The sequence below is a fragment of the Leopardus geoffroyi genome, chromosome A1 (genome assembly GCF_018350155.1).
Source record: "Leopardus geoffroyi isolate Oge1 chromosome A1, O.geoffroyi_Oge1_pat1.0, whole genome shotgun sequence".
NCBI lineage: Eukaryota > Metazoa > Chordata > Mammalia > Carnivora > Felidae > Leopardus > Leopardus geoffroyi.
In genome coordinates, this window is record NC_059326.1 from 66,642,420 (window position 1) to 66,661,566 (window position 19,147).

At 37.2% G+C, this 19,147-nt stretch overlaps 1 protein-coding gene across 3 annotated transcripts in view; it reads left to right on the forward strand.

The window, feature by feature from the left end:
- Positions 1-18,821, forward strand: part of GPR180 (G protein-coupled receptor 180) — a 42,307-nt gene extending 23,486 nt beyond the window's left edge. The window contains exons 8-10 of one of the 3 annotated variants that reach the window (XR_006713085.1): positions 1,867-1,944; positions 3,438-3,757; positions 16,637-18,821. Coding sequence is in view for 1 of the 3 variants with exons in the window: in XM_045480659.1 (XP_045336615.1) it covers positions 1,867-1,944; positions 3,438-3,596 (237 nt within the window). In the remaining 2 variants the exon portion in view is untranslated. Of the gene's footprint in view, positions 1-1,866; positions 1,945-3,437; positions 6,020-16,636 lie in introns of those variants that run through there. The other 2 variants (XR_006713083.1, XM_045480659.1) reach the window with 2 other exon arrangements.
- The last annotated feature ends 326 nt before the right edge of the window (positions 18,822-19,147 follow it).

Here is a 19,147-nt window from a genome sequence, read left to right on the forward strand (position 1 = left end):
GGGTAGAAAATGGCTTCTTGGGATTATCAGCTTTGTTCTACTTTTTGGGGGAGGTTAAGCAACCCCATGTTAATATTGGTTAAGCTTGTATTCTGTGCCAAAGCACTGAGATACGCCCTTTATGTGCCCCAGCTCATCTAATCTTCACAACCTGTGAGATGTAGGTATTATCCCATTTTACAGAACCCTTGCGATAGTAGTTTCCATGTAATCTTAGGTCAGTTTGCCTATGTCATAATTTCTTTGTCAATAGGAATTCTACACTCTTTTTCCGTATCAGAGTTTTTTAAAAATTACATTAGAATACAGCTTACATTTCTCAAAAAACAGTTAATTAACTATGAACTGTTCACATGCAGAGTTATGCAGTCTTTTCTAACAAGCCGTAAGGAGCTCTCAGCAAAAGCAGATGCAGCAGGAGCCTGGGGACATCGTATGTTTCAGCCATTTCACTGCCTCCCAAGGAGGTCATGTTTGCTTTATTACTTCTTCTGTGTCCCTTACCCTTGTGGGATCTAAAAGCAAATTTGATTTTTTTTTCTCTACCCGTTTAACAAAGGAAAAGATGAGAGAAGTTGGGGCAGCAACGCTGCAGGAGGCTACCTCCTAGAGAGTTCTGTTTTTCGGTCAGATTGAGAGAATCCGTACACCTTCCTCTTGGCAACCCAGAACGGTATTCGGATAAGCCGTTTAGTCTGCCCACCCGAGTCCACAGGGCTCAGCGTCCATTCCGAGGTGGCTGTGGAAGTAGGGCCAAATTCCTCATTCCCAGTGTTCAGCATCTTAAAGCTGCTGTTGCAGCCGCAGGAACCCACGTCAGCTTTCTGAGTGCCAAACGGGCAAAAAAAACACGTCACTTTGCTTTTGAATTTGTCACAGGGATGGATGGGTTTGCGTATTGTTTGAAAAGTTAATATATGTTTAAGGGGGTTTAAAACTAAATTTCCTCTTTCATTCTGTATTTAAGATAGTAACAAACTTTTTCTTAAAAAATTTTTATATGTTTTAATTTAACTTTTTGAATGGGTTCAAACATCTGAAAGTGTTTAAAGAGCAGTTTTGTTTTGTTTTGTTTTTTACCTCTCGTCCGTCTATCCAGTTGTTATCTCCTCCTATAATCACTGCTATCAATTCCTGACTTACCCTCCTAGAGAACTTTAAACATGTATGTATTCCTGTGTATTTCCCTCCGTATTTACACGAACAGTAGTATACTAAACACCTTTTTTTACATCTTGTTTTTTGCCTTCTCTTCAGTATACCAGGCGTCTCAACAGCTCCTATTAACTTATTATTTCACTTAACATTTAATTTTGGAAGATAGAATACATTGCCGTGGTTCTAGGAAAAATAGAAAAAGATGCTTGAAAAGTGTAATGTTAAAAAGTTTCCCATCCTTCCTTGCCCAGTTCCGCTGTCCTGCGTACTAGCTCACAAATGGGCAAGTACTGTCAGTGCTTTGGCATTCTTACAGAATCTCTTCCTGTATCTACATGCGAATACGAATGCAGTCTTACTTTTTTCCTTTTACAGAAATAGTACACGTTTGTACTTTGCTTTTCTCAATGTTTAATGTTGCTTATATTCATGTATTTTCATGGTTAAATATATAACATAGTGTACAGTATTAAGTATATTAAAATGTGTACATATAAGAGATGTACAAATACAAAATTTTAAATACCCACGTGATTAGAAACAAAATGTTATCCTAGCAGCATCAAATTTATTTTTTATATTTAGAGTAGCAAGCTCTACTCTGAAGATCAATTGAGGTCAATCAGGACCTCCTAAATATGCTAGTAATGTTACTCTGAAAATAAAGATACAGCTGCATGCATTTGACTTACTTCTCATTTGTTTCAGGGCTGTATCTTATGGTTTTTATGCCATCCAGGTCTCGCATGTATTTCTGTCGTTTTTAGTGACTACCAAAGAGATAAGGTAAGTAAAACACATGATCACAGTGGTTTTTTATTTTAGTGTTTATTGGGAAATTATTAAAGGTGAAAAGGCCTATTTTTTTTCCATTTAGAGGTTTTTCTGAGCTTTTTATGTATTTTATTTTATTTTTAATTTTTTTAAGCTCTATTTTATTTTATTTTTTTTAATTTTTTTATTTTATTTTATTTTTTTTAATATTTTTTTTTCAACGTTTATTTATTTTTGGGACAGAGACAGAGCATGAATGGGGGAGGGGCAGAGAGAGAGGGAGACACAGAATCGGAAACAGGCTCCAGGCTCTGAGCCATCAGCCCAGAGCCTGACGCGGGGCTCGAACTCCCGGACCGCGAGATCGTGACCTGGCTGAAGTCGGACGCTTAACCGACTGCGCCACCCAGGCGCCCCAAGCTCTATTTTATTTTTGAGAGAGACAGAGTGCAAGCAGGGGAGAGGCAGAGAGAGAGAGGGAGACACAGAATCCAAAGCAAGCTCCAGGCTCTGAGCTGGATGGGACTCTCAGCACAGAGTCCCGTGTGGGGCTCAAACCCATGAACCACAAGCTCATGACCGGAGCCGAAGTTGGACGCTTAACCCACTGAGCCACCCAGGCGCCACATTGAGCTCTTTAAAATAAAGCTTTGAAACAAAATATTGAACTGGCGAGTATATAAATTAGAACTTTAAGTGTAAAAGAAAAATGTTGAATTTAGTTAATAAAAAATGATGAAAATAGCTTTTGTTGTTAATTTTAATCTATTTCATAATACTATTTTATAAATGAGGCGATTCATAATCCGTTGTTAGGAAAAATTAAGATGTTTTACAACATAGTGGAAAAATCAAAATAGATTTATAAAATCAGTCTAGTCGCTTTAACAGACTGCAGACTGCAATGCCACACTCAAGTGTGCCACCGTTTTTATTGTGCTGAAACCCACCTTCTTGGTAAACGACTCCATCATTTCAAAGTGTTCTGCCGGGTACCTTTTACAAGCAATGCAGTCTGTGCTTGAACACACGGATGTTTCTTAAACCTGAGGTGTTTACAAGGGGTAAATAGGAAGGTAGTCTACAAAAATAAAGAAGCAACTTGAGAATTTCTGAAAGGGCTTTTAGAGTACTCTTCAAGGTTCAGGTCCCTACCTGAATCATGCTTTATTCTCATTACTAGATTATCCAGGAACCTGATTTTTCGGATCTCTTCCTGGGGTGTGTGCACCCTGAGGAGAGAATGGGTTAGCAAATTGAGTGTGTTTATAAACTGTTAAATAAGTTTTGCCTTGAACAGTTACAGTTCTGAACATTGGTCATATTTTCCTACTGAGAATTTCTTTGATAAAACGTACCCATGTTAAAGATGGAGGAGTAGTTTATGTGTGTATATATATATATGTGGATGTATGTAAATATAAAGTGCATGGGTTCATGATAACTTGAATATAATTTGTCTGTTGCTGCATGCAGTAAATGCATTCCCTTTCTTTTCTTTTCAGGTTATTACAATAGGTGTTATCCTTTGCCAGTCTGTTTCCATGGTTATTCTCTACAGACTCTTTCTGTCCCACAGTCTATACTGGGAAGTCTCTTCACTTTCTTCAGTAACACTACCACTGACCATATCATCTGGGCACAAAAGTCGGCCTCACTTCTGATACTTGATTTTCTTTAAAGGAAAAATGAATTGATTTGAGAGTGCAATAAGGATCCAAATGCAGTGACTTTTCTTTCATACTTGTGGTATGGAAAATTGAACAAAGAAGGCCGAGCATGTTATTTATACAACTGCATTGAAGCAGTATCAAACTGAAAAAAGGTAATAAATGTTTTGAAATATGCTTAATAAACTTTGAAGAAAGAGTGTTGTTATAAGGTGATTTATGCAATTTCTCTGTGGAAATTAAGATGAAAAAGAATTATATGATATTTTGGTAAGAGATTCACCACTTACAATGCCTTGTCTCATATCAATAGTTAACTCAGGTTTGATAGTCTTGTGAAAAGTAATCAGTTAAATGATTACTTGCTTATACATATCTAACTCCAGTTACAAAGTCAGTGTAATACACTGATTTAAAACTGCTTCTTTTTATGCTTTGAGGAAAATGCATTTCGTATTGGAGTTTAAAGGAATTGAAAATGAAATTACTTCAGAATGTGAATATAAAGTATATTTATAGCTAAATGAATAAGCTTTTGTTTATTTGTGTGTGGGGTTCTCCATTTTCTTCTATCACTTCTGGCTCTAGTTCAGGTTCTAGCTTGATTAGCAAAGGGTTTCTGACAGATAATTTATGAAAAATAACACTTAGATACATTACATAGGTTATTCGTTACAAAGAGTTCTCAAATGTAAGCACTTAGGTGAAGAGACAAACAGGGTTCTATGTTTAAAAAGAAAGAAGGAAAAAGTACTATGTGATAGGTACTAAAATTTTAATCCTGATATAATTCATTTCTCTTACATTGAATCCCCAATCATAATTAAGCCGTATACACAGATTAAATTAACAGAAGCATTTCACATAAATGTTGGTTTCAGTCATCAACTACCCATGAATTCCTGCCCAAGGATACTTAATCAGGATTAAATTTTCTATGAATAATTGAAAAACAAAATACTCACTGGATTTGTTATAATCCGTGTTGGCACTGGATTCTAAGTAGTTGCCATCTTGAATCCTTTGTAATAAAGCCATATTTTTTTGTGTATGTGATGCCCCAGTATTGAGTATGCTAGCTGCAAAACACTCTATCAAGTGCCTGTTTAAAGAATTGCTAAATGGTTGTCAATACCTGCTGTATAAAATGAGTATTCCCATTAGTAGTCACTGATTGGAAAGGATTCTGTTTCTGTGTGTCATGTCATTCAGACCTTTTCATTTTCACATCTGGCTTTAAAAAAAATATTCTTTATCAACTGTCAAAGGTATTACATTTTTAAGCAAGAAATAGTGCACTGATCTGGTAATTAAAGTTTTTAATTAAGTAGTTAACGTAGCGTAACTTTAATATATCTATGGCTTCGTCTTTGTTTTTACCTGACACCTAGTCTCATTGGAAATGAACAGTATTCTGTTTCATTTTAAAGGCAAGATGCATAGGTTCTTGAGCAGCAAACTGGCAGAATGGCAGAGGTCAGCCTGCTCATTAAATCATTTTCCTAACAGTTCTCTGTAAATTATCTAATAAATGAGGGCTGCAGGTTACCACTAGAAAGTCTGAAGTATATTTTAGGTTTACGTGATCTGCTGTGGGGTCACGACCTTTTCTTTTCGCCCGTCTCGCTCATAACCCCGGTTTCTGTCTGTCACGTTCAACTGAGGTGCAGTTAATTAAGCAGGACGAAAAGGTGAAGTCTTTTCCTAAGTGTTGTGAACTTGCAACAGTGGAAAGGGAGTAACTTTTCTGTTGCTTACGCAAAGATCACAGAAACTGTAATCCGAATATATGAAATATGTTGTTGTGCTTGCATATATGAAACTTTAACAGGTCTTTTTTTACTTTAATTATCTTTTAATTTATGGTTGAATTGTTGATAATTTATTTTGTTATTCAGGAGCCATTGTTAAATGAAGGAAAACAGTTGTTAATAATTAACATATAACACCTAAGACACTGTTAATAAATCTAGTAATCAGAGCTCAGAATTTATAGTCCGTAAGTCGTGGCACAGCATCGCTCTTCTCTTGCTGGATGTTTGCAGGAGACCTGTCAGCGCCGAGCATGGAAGGATAGACTGCAAACTCTCCTTAAGATCAAAACTGCTCTACTTTTCTTTCTGACAGATCATGCTTTCCTAAATCTGTGTTTACATTTTTTTCTTAAAGAAGATGAGTATGTCCAGAGCTTTTTTTTTTCCTTTTTTTTTTTTTTCCATTTTTTTCCATTTTATTTCTTCCTTTAGGAGGGTAAAGAAAATATTTACTCCTGTTGACACGTGTAACAATACTAGCTCCTACTTAACTGAATGTCTGCTGTGCGTCAGGCCCCTTATCTTCGTCACTGAGCCCTACCGTGCTGGCAAAGCTCCCCTTCAACTGCGTGTGAGAGAGAATAAATGAGTTCTCTAAAGGCACCTGACTTCTCTTTCATTTTTCTACTTCACCCTCATGATTTAATGAGCACCTATTAGGTGTGTATGTTTTCAGTGAGAATGCGTGGCTATCCATAGTTAATTTTGGCTGTTGATTTTAACATTAAACCTGAAATTGTACTGAGGTCAGAAATGAGGTTTCACGTGTAAGTGTGCACTGAGCACACTTCAGTATTTGAACCTTGGGTTTCAGCTAGAGGCAAAAGAGCTTGTTTCAGGAAGGCTGTCTGTGGTCTCAACTTGTAGGCTAAGTCTACTGAAACTAGAAGATTGGCAAGTCCAAGGCCAGCTGTGATGTAGTGAGACTAGAACACATGCATCAACATGAGCCCTGGCCCCTTCAGCACGTTTCCCTGAGGAGGCAGTGCCGATTCTCGGGAAATTCTTAGGAAATCCAGAATTATTTGTGTAACATTCTATTTAAATAGCTTCAGTGGTGTCAGATCTTCAAGATTTGTGTTTGTTTTGAGAAGTAATATAACCAGTCAATTTGAGACCAGATCTAAAAAGGTAATACCATTTTTGGTACCAACATGAATTCTTTTTTTTTTTTTTTTTTTTTTCAACGTTTTTTTAATTTATTTTTGGGACAGAGAGAGAGACAGAGCATGAACGGGGGAGGGGCAGAGAGAGAGGGAGACACAGAATCGGAAACAGGCTCCAGGCTCTGAGCGTCAGCCCAGAGCCTGACGCGGGGCTCGAACTCACGGACCGCGAGATCGTGACCTGGCTGAAGTCGGACGCTTAACCGACTGCGCCACCCAGGCGCCCCTCAACATGAATTCTTGAGTTGAGACTAAAATGACAAAATTGGTTTTCCTGTGAAATCTGAAAAGCAGTGTGGAAGCACACTGGCCTGAACTCTTGAATAGTTCTTGAAGGAATATTGCTGCTTCCACACTCCGGCAGCCTTTTCTGCACGTCTCCCAGGGCATCGTGCACAGCGTCCTCTAGGAGTGTGGCTTACATAGAAAACCAGGAGATCTGGAGGAGTCCTAGAGAGAAGTGGCCCTGCCCGCCAAAGCCCATTCTCTGCACAGTGAAGGGAAATCAGTTGGATGATAGAATTCTTTGTGCTAATCTTAGGCCTTTCTTTAAGTTCGAAATTATTTTATTTTATTTTATTTTATTTTTAATTTTTTTTTAACGTTTATTTTTATTTTTGAGACAGAGAGAGACAGATCATGGACAGGAGAGGATCAGAGAGAGAGGGAGACACAGAATCTGAAACAGGCTCCAGGCTCTGAGCTGTCAGCACAGAGCTTGACACGGGGCTCGAACTCACGGACCGCGAGATCATGACCTGAGCTGAAGTCGGCCGCTTAACCGACTGAGCCACCCAGGTGCCCCTCGAAATTATTTTAATTATTTTAAAATATTTTAAAATAATTAGTTTAAAATGATAAATCAGACCAAACTACTACTGGCTTGTCAAAAACTCTCCATTTGCTTTCCTTTGCACTTAGAAAAAAGTGATCCATGCTCATTACCGTATTCTACAAGGACCCATGTGACCTGATCCCTGCCTCTCTGACCTCATTTCATACCACTCTCCCTCTCACCATACTCCAACCCCATCATCAAAAAATACCGTGTTTGTATCGCTGCCTCAGGGACTTTGCAGTAACTATTTCTGCCTGGAATACTCTCTTCCAAATCTTGGCATTGGCTGTGTGGCTGAATCCTCCTTGCCCTCCAGGTTCTCAGCTCAAATATCTTTCAGAGACCTCTGACCATCGGTAGTGGCTTTATGTGGTGCCAGTATAGCTAAGCTGGAGATATGTTCCTCTTAATTCTCCCTGCATAATTTTAGGATCATGTGGGTCACAAGAGATGTGTGGTGTGAGATTCAGAAGGCAGAAGTAGCCAGATCCAGATTTCTATAATTGAAAGGTCCAAGCAGGGCATGCATTGTTGTGGCTTACCCACATTATTGCGTATCTGCTGGCTTATCTTTTTGGTCTGTGGGCCAACAACCAGGCATGCAGAAACGCCAGCTCCTGCTACATCACCTCGTTTACTTTCTCTGACTCCTCGGCCACGTGTGTGTTTCATTCTGTGACAGAGGGTGCCAGGTTCTGCAGCACAACCCTGTCATTGAGGTTGGAGGCTTGGAGGCAGTGGGAGACTGGCATGGGTTCCACTGAGTCCCCACGGGTTCTGCTCTCCTCTCCTGGCAGGTCCCAGTATGTTCTCGCTTCCCCCGCTTCACATCCGTCCCTCCTTCCCTTTTTGTGGCCTCCCTGTCACAAAAGAACAGCCTCCTATAATCCCTATTACAAATCCTTTCTTTTATATATTAAAAATGGTGTGTGAGTGATACCCTAGTGGTTCTTCTCTGATCAGATGCTAACTGAGAGGTCATCCGAACAGATGCTACCCCATCCGGATTGCTCTGTCACATTTCCCCTTTTCTTGTTTAAACTTCCCACTTTATCTTTGCCTGTTGCCTCTCACCCCAATTAGAATGTAAATTCTAAGGGAGTTTGGCCATCCTCTGGATTGTTCACTGCTGTATCCCTAGCACCTAGAGCATTCCCTGCTGCACACGAGATGCTCAAAAATGTTTCTTGAATTAATGAACGCAATTTTGAAAAAGTTTCAGACATGCACTTAGCAATATGGCATGAATTAAATCATAGAACCTCCCATAATGACTTAATGCCTTCCTTGCCTGTTCTTCATTTAATTACATGGAACCAAGAATGTGTACAAATCTTGCATAGCCAAGTAGTTGTTCTGAAGTTTAATCTCTAAAACTCATCAGTTATGAGAGGCTTCCTCAAGTTGTCAAAGAGGCAGTTTCTCTCTATTTTATATAGTATTGGAACTATGTGCCCTGTTTCTCAGATCACTACAACTAAAAGCACCAATTTAAAAGAAGGTTGAGTCAACTAGAGGAAGAAGGTTGATGGCAGTGAGAAGTAGCTGGGAGAAATCGGAAAAAACTAAAAATGGCACTAACTCAAATCACAGGAGCCTGGGGTCATGCAGTGTGGGTGAAAACAGCCCTGTGGCCTGAACAGACCCTTAGGGCTTTGTTGTTCAGTATAACTTCCGACAATGGCTCTTAAGTAATCAAAGATTAAATTACATGTTATGTTCAGTATCCTCAGAGAAATGTGCAAATACATTGTGATGTTTTATTCTTGTTAAGTAGGTATTATGTGCATAATTGTGCAAAAATCAGAAGGTTGAAAGGGTAAAAAATTAAGTCAGCCATTTCCCTTCCATTGATCCACACTCTGCTATCAGTTTCTTGTTTATTTTTCTGGATGGCCTCATGTGTATATAAACACGCACATATATATGAAACACAAATGGTACTATAGTATACCGTACACAATGTTTTGCATATTCAGCAGTTTATTCTGTGTCCTTACCTACAGAATTGCCCCATTTTCTTCATTAGTTGCATAGAACCCCATTATATGGGTATATTTTAATTTTTTTAAATCAGTCCTCTGCCACTGGACAGTGTTAGTTTCCACTCTTTTGCTATTACAAATAGCTTCTAAACACTTGGAATAAAATAAAATGGATAAAAAATTTGCCTCTTCCCCTCTTCCCAGCACTACAGCCCCCTTCCCCTTTCCAGGATCTAAACCCTTGGAAGTTCCAGAGTGAATGAAGTGTCTTTGTTATTCATGGTGGAACCTGATAGTTTATGCTAATGAGATGACTCAGGATGAAGGCTAGCCACACCCAAAATACCAACCATGTGATTAGAGAGTTGGGGCTTTGGGGCACAGTGATAACAGCCTGACCTCTGGGGTGGGAAGGACTGGAGATTAAATTCAGCCTTGTGGCCAATGATTCAGTTGGCTATGCCTATGTAATAAAGCCCAACAAAAACCCGACACCAAGCTCAGGTGAGCTTTTTTGGTTTTTGTTTTGTTTAATACAGTGGAATTCTCAATTTTTTTATGGCTTCTGTGTTCTTCTTATGTCACAGATAGAAAAGCATTATCTCTTTGAAATTATGTTTCAGTTGTCCATATTTTCTAGTAGATTTACATTTTTATCTATTTAAAGTTTTGATTCACCTAGAATTTATTTTGCTATAAAATATAAGCTAGGGATCCAACTTAATTTTTTTCAGATGGTTGCCCTCTTTTACAACATCATATATTGTGTAATCTACCTTCTCTTTACTGATTTGTTGCTAGTCTATTTCTGGGCTTAAGGCTATTTCAGTGAACTGTTTGATCCGTGATCTAAAACCGCACTATTTTAATTATTGTAGCTTTAAAATATGCCATATTGTCTGGTGGGGAGATTTACCTGTTAGTGCTCTTCTTTGTTATAATTTTTATGATTATACCTACCACTTCTTTCATAATGAACTTTAGAATCAATTTTTCTGATTTTTAAAAGAAAAATCTTGTTTACTATTTCTAGTGGGATGAACTAAATTCCTATATCAAATTAGGGAGAAACGACTTTATTAACATGTTGGATATTAATCCCACAGATGGTTGCTCATCTTTTTGGCTCCTTAGCCAAGCATTTCATTAACTGTGTGAACCTGTGATTGCTCTCACAGTGATCCAAGAAAGTGGTATGAAATACTTTTCTATTTGTTTAATGTGAACATGTGTTTGCCAATCACTTTTAAAGGCCTTCTTTATATAGATCTTGTACATTTCATTATACCCCTTGGATATTTGAGTGTTTTCTTTCATGCTGTCTTGCAAATGGCTGTTGTTTTACACATGAAGTGTGTTGATTTCTGTATTTTAATTTTGCTCCCAATTCTAACTGAATTATAATCATTGTAATAATTTTCTAGTTGGTTCTCTTGTATTTTCTAGGCAAACAGTTGTGTCATTTGCATATAATGATCATATTTTTTCTCTCCTTTCCCTTTTTTACCTCTCATTTTTACCCCCTTATTGCTAGTATCTTCAAAACAGGGTTAATTGGTTTTGGTAACATGGCAGTAAGATTTCTACATCCCCATGACATAATTCCAAGCAGACTTTGGAAAGTTAAGTACATATTATTGTGATCCCTAGAGCAATAACTAAAATACACACACCACCACCACCACCACCACCACTACCCCTACACCCAAATATTTTGGCAAAATTAAAATATGAAAGTTTAAATGGAATGCTAAAATAGTGTTCAAATAACCCAAAAGAAGAGAGGAAAAGGGAAATGGCAATTAAAAACAGAAAAATAAGCAGAAAACAAATAACAAACTGATAGACCCAAATCCAGACTTATCAATAATCACACTAAATGTAAATGTTCTACATATACCAATTGAGAGATTGTCAGAATATTTTTTTTTTTTTTGTATCCCAACTATGCTCTATACAAAAACTCACTTAAATATAGTGATATGGGTAAGTTAAAATGACAGGAAAGATATACCCATGCAAACAGTATGACTATATTAATATCAAGATACACTTCAGAGTAATAAAAATTACCAGGGATAAACAAAGGATAAAAAGATAAGAGTTGATTCATCAAGAACACCTCAGTCTTAAATATATACACCAAACAGCAGATCTTCAAACTACATACAGCAAAAACTAACAGAACTAAAAAGAGAAATAGACAAACCTTTAATTGTAGTTGGAGACTTCAACACTCCTCTTTCAGTCATCATATATGGAACTGAATAGAACAATATAGAACTGAACAACACTGTCAATGGGATCTACATGACATTTGTAGAACACTCAACCCAAGAGCAGCAGAAGAGTCTTTTCAGGTATGCATGCACCATGCATCAAGATAGACTATAACCTGGGTCATAAATTATAACAAATCTAAAAAAAAAAAATTGAAGTTATCAAATAGTCTCTCTGAGCCTAATCAGTAACACAAAGATAACTGGAAAATCTACAAATACTTGAAAAACAAACAAATTAACCATGGCTTACTAAAAATAATTTGAACTGACAAAATGAAAATACAGCGTATCAAAATGCATGAGAGGAAGCTAAAATATTTCTTAGGAATAAATTTATAGCATTCAGTACCTATTATACAGAGGGGTGCCTGGTTGACTTAGTTGGTAGAGCATGCAACTCTTGATCTCAGGCTTGTAAGTTTGAGCCTCACGTTGAGTACAGAGATTACTTGAAAATAAAATCTTTAAGAAACAAAAAACAATGCTTATAAAGAAGGGAAGTCTTGAATCAATAATCCAAAACTTTTAACTTAAGAAAACAAAAAATAACCTCAAAGGGGCGCCTGGGTGGCGCAGTCAGTTAAGCGTCCGACTTCAGCCAGGTCACGATCTCACGGTCCGTGAGTTCGAGCCCCACGTCAGGCTCTGGGCTGATGGCTCGGAGCCTGGAGCCTGTTTCCGATTCTGTGTCTCCCTCTCTCTGCCCCTCCCCCGTTCATGCTCTGACTCTCTCTGTCCCAAAAATAAATTAAAAAACGTTGAAAAAATATTAAAAAAAAAAAATAATAACCTCAAAGCAGCAAGAGAAAGAAAATAATAAAGAGTAGCTTTCAATTAACTTGATCACAGAAAACCATGGAGAAAATTAATGAAACCAAAACTGGTTCTTGGAAAAGATCAGTAAAATTAATAAGCCTCTAGTAAAATTGACGAAGAAAAGGGGTAACATAAATTACTGTTAGCAGTCATGAAAGAAGAGGTATTAGACTTGGCAAATATTAATAGGACAATAGGAAATACTGCAAAAATCTACATAAATAGGACAATTTAGGTTAAATCAACTCTCTGGAAAGTGTATGTCAAGAACTATGAAGAGTGTGAGATTTTACTAAGAAGCTAACTATTAACCTGTTACTCTTTCATAAAGGCTGCAGAGCACATGAGACTCCTAGGTCAGAGATGAAGGACTTTGTTACTCATAGCCTGGCAAATATCACGAGCTTCCTGTTGGTTTGCATGGGTTACACATAATTCCTACATCCATGGAGGCAATAGATATAGTCCATCGTGGCAATAGATGTAGTCCATGGCAGTGGGATTCATGTAGCCCCCAAGAAACACCGAAGTTGAGAAATTTATCTCTTTCATAACTGGTGCTGGGTTGAGAGGAAAATGTTACTTCATTCTGCTCACAGTCCTGAGAAAGGGCCAAAATGAAGAGTCGTTAGAGGTTTGCATTCTTGGCATAACCAGCAAGGTATGCAGGGATGCATAGGGCCCATAGTATACTGCCACAAACACCAGACTACCAAAACCGACTCAAGATGAACTAAATATCCCAAATAGTCCTGTAACAACTAAGGAATTCTTGTTTCAAAGCCTTCAGAAATGAAAATCTCCAGGCCCAGATGGTTTCACTGGTGAATTCTATGAAACATTTAAAGAAGAAATAGCACCAATTCTACATAATCTCTTCCAGAAAAATAGAAGGGAGAGAAAATGTAAAGCCAGTTCAGTGGAAAAGTGAATGCCTTTTCCACAAACAGCGTTGGAACTGTTGGACATACATTTGCAAAATAAATGAACCTCAACTGAAACCTCACATCTTATACAAAAATTAACTCAAAATAAATCAGATTTAAATGTAAAGCATAAAACCATAAAACTTTCAGAACACTTAGGATGAAAGCTTAGTCAAAGAGTTCTTAGACACCAAAAGCACAAACCCCACGGCATGCCTGGGTGGCTCAGTCAATTAAATGTCCGACTTTGGGTCAGGTCATGATCTCATGGTTCGTGAGTTCACACCTTGCATCTCCCTTTCTGCTGTCAGCACAGCCTGCTTTGGATCCTCTCTTCTGTCTCTGCCTCTCCCCTGCTCATGCTGTCTGTGTCTCCCAAAAATAAGTAAACATTTAAAAAAATACATAAACATAAACCCAAGGAGAAAATATTGATAAATTTGACTTCATTAGAATTTAAAACTTTTGCTCACAAAAGATAATGTTAAGAAGATGAATAGACAAGCTACAGTCTGGGAGAAAATATTTGGGAAATACATGCCCAATAAAGAAGTCCACATAAAGAATATACAGAGAACTCTTAAAACCCTTTAGTGAGCAGATAACCCAGTTAAAAAAAAAAAAAGATGGACCAAAGTCTTCACCAGGCACTTTACCAAAGAGAATATACAGATGACAGATTGGCACATGAAAAGGTGTTCAACAGAAGTAAAATCCATTAGGGAACTGTAAATTAGAATCATAGCGAGATACCCACTATGCACCTATTAGAATGGCTAGAATAAAAATACTGAAAATGCCAAGTCTTGCCAAGGTTGTGTAGTAACTAGAACTCTCCTACATTGCTGGTGGGAATGCAAAATGGTATAGCCATTCTGGAAAACAGTCCTATAGTTGCCTATAAATTAAATAAATTACCATATGGCCCAGAAACCCCACTTCTGTGTATTAACCCTAGAGAAGTAAAAAAGTATATTCACACAAATGTCTGTATGCTAATGTTTATAGCACCTCTATACACAATCATGAAAAACTGGAAATCCAAATGTCCTAAATTGACAGAATATAATATATCCATACAAAAAATACTGTCAGTAATAGAAACAAACTATTGGTTCACACAACTTCAATGAGTCTCAAAGACATGATGAATTTAAAAAGCCAGTCTTGGGGCACCTGGGTGGCTCAGTTGGTTGAGTCTCACTCTCGGTTTCAACTCAGGTCCATGATCTCATTGTTTGTAAGTTTCAGCCCGGCACAGGGCTCCACACTGACAGTGCAGGGCCTGCTTGGGGTTCTCTCTCTCCCTCTCTCTTTGCCTCTCCCCAGTTTGTTTTCTCTCTCTCTCTCTCTCTCTCTCTCTCTCAAAATAAATAAACTAAAAAAAAAAAAAAAAAAAAAAGCCAATCTTAAAAGGTCATTTATTGTATGATTCCATTTAAGTGAAATTTTCAAATTGAGAAAACTGTAGTGATAGAAAAAATAATCAGTCATTGTCCGGAGTTACCAGTGGGAGGAAGGTTTGACTACAAAGGGGTAACACCAAGGAGGTTTTGAGGGTAATGGAACTTTTCTGTATACTGAGTGTGGTTGTGGCTTCATTGAATCTATACACATATTAAAATTCAAAGAACTGTACACCAAAAAAAGACAATCTTCTGTGTCATAATTTAAAGAATAAAAACTTTTTAAAACAGATATTGCATGTTATCTAATCCTTTCCTCATCTAGGAATATGATAATACATGGGTGCCTGGGTCGGTTGGGCATCCAACTCTTGATCTCAGCTTGGGTCTTGATTTCAGGGTTGTGAGTTCAGGCCCTGAGTTGGGCTCCATGCTGGGTGTGGAGCTTACTTCCGAAAAAAAAAAATGATAATATCATTTTTCTTTTTTTCTATTAACGTAGTGAATAGTATTAACAAATTTCCTTATGTAGAATCATCATTCAATATATTTTTGGAAGTTTTACCACCCCAGTCTGATAAGATTTTTTAAAATCTGAGGTATCTCATAGGATAGAAACTTCAGGCAGTTTGGAAATGAAAATATTCAGATTCATTTCTTGAGGTTGTCTTGGAAAGACAAGACTCGTGTTTGTTCTGAAAAGTGCATTTAAAGTCAGTTGTATTATTATTGTGAATGTTTGCCTTAAGTGTCACTTACATTTCAGATTTATTGCCACTAGATGCTTTGGAGTATGGCTGGTTAGGTATAAATAAGGTGCTGAATTCTTTTATATTTAGGAGGTATTATGATCTACTGGAAAAAGCAGGGACTTTTTGGCGCGACGGACTGATTTCACATCCAGACTCTGCCATTTTTCAATGATTTTCTCATTCGTTACCTGGTTTTGGAACTAACAGTGATTCCTTTAGCACAGAGAAGGGGTCCTCCGACTAGAATGAGAAGTGGCCAGATGTGAGAGATGGGTTTTAATATTACTAACTCGGGATTGTTGTAAAGATTATGTGTGGCGCTCATGCTTACTCAGTACAGTGCTCTTTATTTACAGTCCTGAAAGTTGTGTGCAAAACTTTCAGTGAACCTGAGATTCTTCCTAATCTGTTCATTCATGGAGATAATATTTAAATGTCCATGAGATGAAAGTGTGTGCTTTAAGTAATCGTACATATGTGGTTAGAACAGAAAGTAGGCGTGATTGGAATACGTTCAAGATTCTATTTAATTTACACACGACTACATTCCAACTTACACCCACACAAAATAAACTTTTAAATCTTTTGCCTAGCCTGTGAGCCTTACAGATCTTTCAGAAGATAAATGTTAAAGACTCACCTAGAAGTTAAGAGTGTTTGTAAAAGGTTTACTGGGGGGGCGGGGGTGAATTTTTGAAGTGAAAAGTGGCTTTTTTCCTCAGATACACCAATTGCTATGGCTGGAGTTCCTCATCAAATTAGTAAACTGGAAGATTCTTTCCCCTTGTAAGGACAACAGGTTTTGTAGAAATAAGTGATACTCGATCCCTGTTCAAGTTTAGTATTTCCAAACTAACAATACTTTTAAACCCCTGTAAAGTCTACCTTTGTTCCTCAGAGTGTGTAAAATGGTTCGTACACTTAACCTGAGAACTCAAGAGAGGAAGCGCTTCTGTCATAGGTCAGGTTTTAAACCCAGTAGCAAAAAATCGTAAATTATGGCTCCTATCTGGATCTCAAAGTCCTAGATCTCTCACCTCTTTAAATAGTGAAATTCCCTTACAGAGAACAACATTTCGCCGCCTGCTCTTCAGCCTCCGGGTCTCCGGGTCTCACCTGTGGCCACTCCTCACTCTCTCCAGTAGGACCCCCTTGCTGTGCTGAAAGAACCACTGTTTGCTCTGAACCAGATGTTTCCCCCCAGGGCTCTGCTTTAAATCGGTAAGGCAATATTTCCTGCCCTTTGTCTTCTTCTTCGTTTTCATACTTCTGCTCTTTATCATAATGTTGTTTTGGTGTTTCTGGTTCTTGAGGATACACCACTGTCAGCTCAAGCTTCTGCTGTGAGTTTCAACAGCTGTGACATGTCTAAACCGCATGATCTTGAAAGTGTTGGCACTCGCGAAAAATAGAGAGGAGCCAAATTAATAAAACAAAACATTTCAAAGGGTTCCTATGGTTACCTCCCAAAACCAGGAAGTACGTTGGGTTGCGTTGGCTCGTGCAGCCTGCAGTAGCTTCTTCTGTGCTTCTGCATCGTTTGTGTGCGCGCCGTGTAATATGTGCTTGAGGATTGGAGCGGCTGATGATTGCAATCACATCACGAAAGGTGTGCCTTTTTGCCTGTAAAATCCATTCTTAAATGGGTTATTGTGTTTGAAGTGATATATTACAATCTTTAGAGATAAAATATGAATACAGTACAAGGGGTGTGGGAACCAAGGTGCAAAATGGTATGTTTTATGTAGAGGAGTAATGAGAAAATAATGAGTATGCATTCTAATAAGGGTAAAGTCACTACAGAAGATTGAAAAGACTTCCTTTTATTGCAAGTTGAGCCTGTGCAGAGTTGGACTCAGGCAGTAATAAAGTGGTGCTATGTTCCTTTGCATCTGATTTTATGAGACCTTTATGTGTCAGTGTGACTTTCTTCTTTATGTATTCATATTTTAGTTTTAATATATTTGCTTAGAGTTTGATTTTTTTTTTTAATGAGGTAAAGCTTCAGGGTATAAATGTAAATGCTACTATATAGCCCCTGAGTTATGAGCAGCAGGAGAAGAGTCAGGAAGAGAGGAATATATTCTGAAGTGATCAGCTTGCCATTTAAAAAGGAAATACTTTTTATCTCCATATATATATATATATATGTCGTGACTTTTTTCGTGAGTGATTTACCTATACCTAACCTTTTCTATTCTTTATCTTTTCCTTTATACTTTCTAATAGCTCTACCTGTATTTTTCCTACTTTGCGATTTGCTTGCCTTGGTTTTGTTTGTGGTTTTGTGGTTTGTTTTTCTTTTTGGCATTCAGAAATTTAAAGATTCTTATGTAGCTAAATATGTGAATATTTTCCTTTGATATTTCTCCCTTTAGTACCCTAAGATTACATATACAGTTATATTTTTATTCACTAATTCCACAGGTTTTTTACAGTCAACTTTTTAATCTATTTGAAATTTATCTTGATGGAAAACCATAGTTCTCATCCATGGCTATGCCGTAGAATTACATGAGAAAAAGAAAAAAAAAAAAACCTCATGCTTAGATCCCGTTACAGAAAAACTCATTTAGAATCTCTGAGGAGAGAGTCTGGCCATTGCATTGTTTTAGAATTTCTGCATGTGATTTGTGAGGTGCAACCAGAGTCAGGAATCACTGTGTAAAGAGTCATGTATGCATCCACTGTTCCGTTTGCTCAAATTGTTCCAATCCACCGCTCAAAGATGTTTTGGAAGCACACACATGCCAATACCCTGATTCCAATTTTACACTAATGTATATAGTACTATGCAAAAGACTAAATAATACATTCACATCTCAATGGTAATTATCTAAGAGGTGTGAGACTTAAATTTTCTTATTTATCTTTTTCTGCAATTCCCAAATTCTCTATAAGCAGCATGTATTATCCTTTAATATGAGAAAAAAATTAGTTGCAAAGGAACCTTAATTTTTTTAAAAAGTTTAATTTTTAGTCATTATTTTTTAAATAGTGCATAGAAAAGTATCCTTATAAATGTGATAGAATCATTAGAGCAAGTCTATCGTTTGCAAAGGTGTCTTATTAGATGAAGACATACGCACTGGTTTGCTAAGTTTGCCGCTTATGTTTTTATAAATAAATAGATATTTATCTATTTTATATACATATACTGATTTGAATTTTAACTGACTTTATTAAATATTTTATTTGCCTTATCTCTGAGAATAAAATACTGTTTGGGGAAAATTGATAAAAAGAATCTATATACTTCAGTTTTTTATTGCTTTGGTCAATGAGAGAATCATAACAGCCAGTATGGTTTTATCTTAGCTTGTGTTAGCCCATGTCCTTACTTTGCATAGGGAATTCATTTTAGTAATAAGATCGTAAATTCATATTGGATTTCTAAAGACATTAAAGACTAAGAACTTTAGACAATGGTCAGTCCATGTTCCTGTTTATAATTGACAAAACTTTTTGAAGATCATTTATTTCATCAGAGCCTTACAATAATTCCTATATTTGGTTGGCAGGATTTTACTGTATTTAACTGAATCTAAGATTCCATTGCT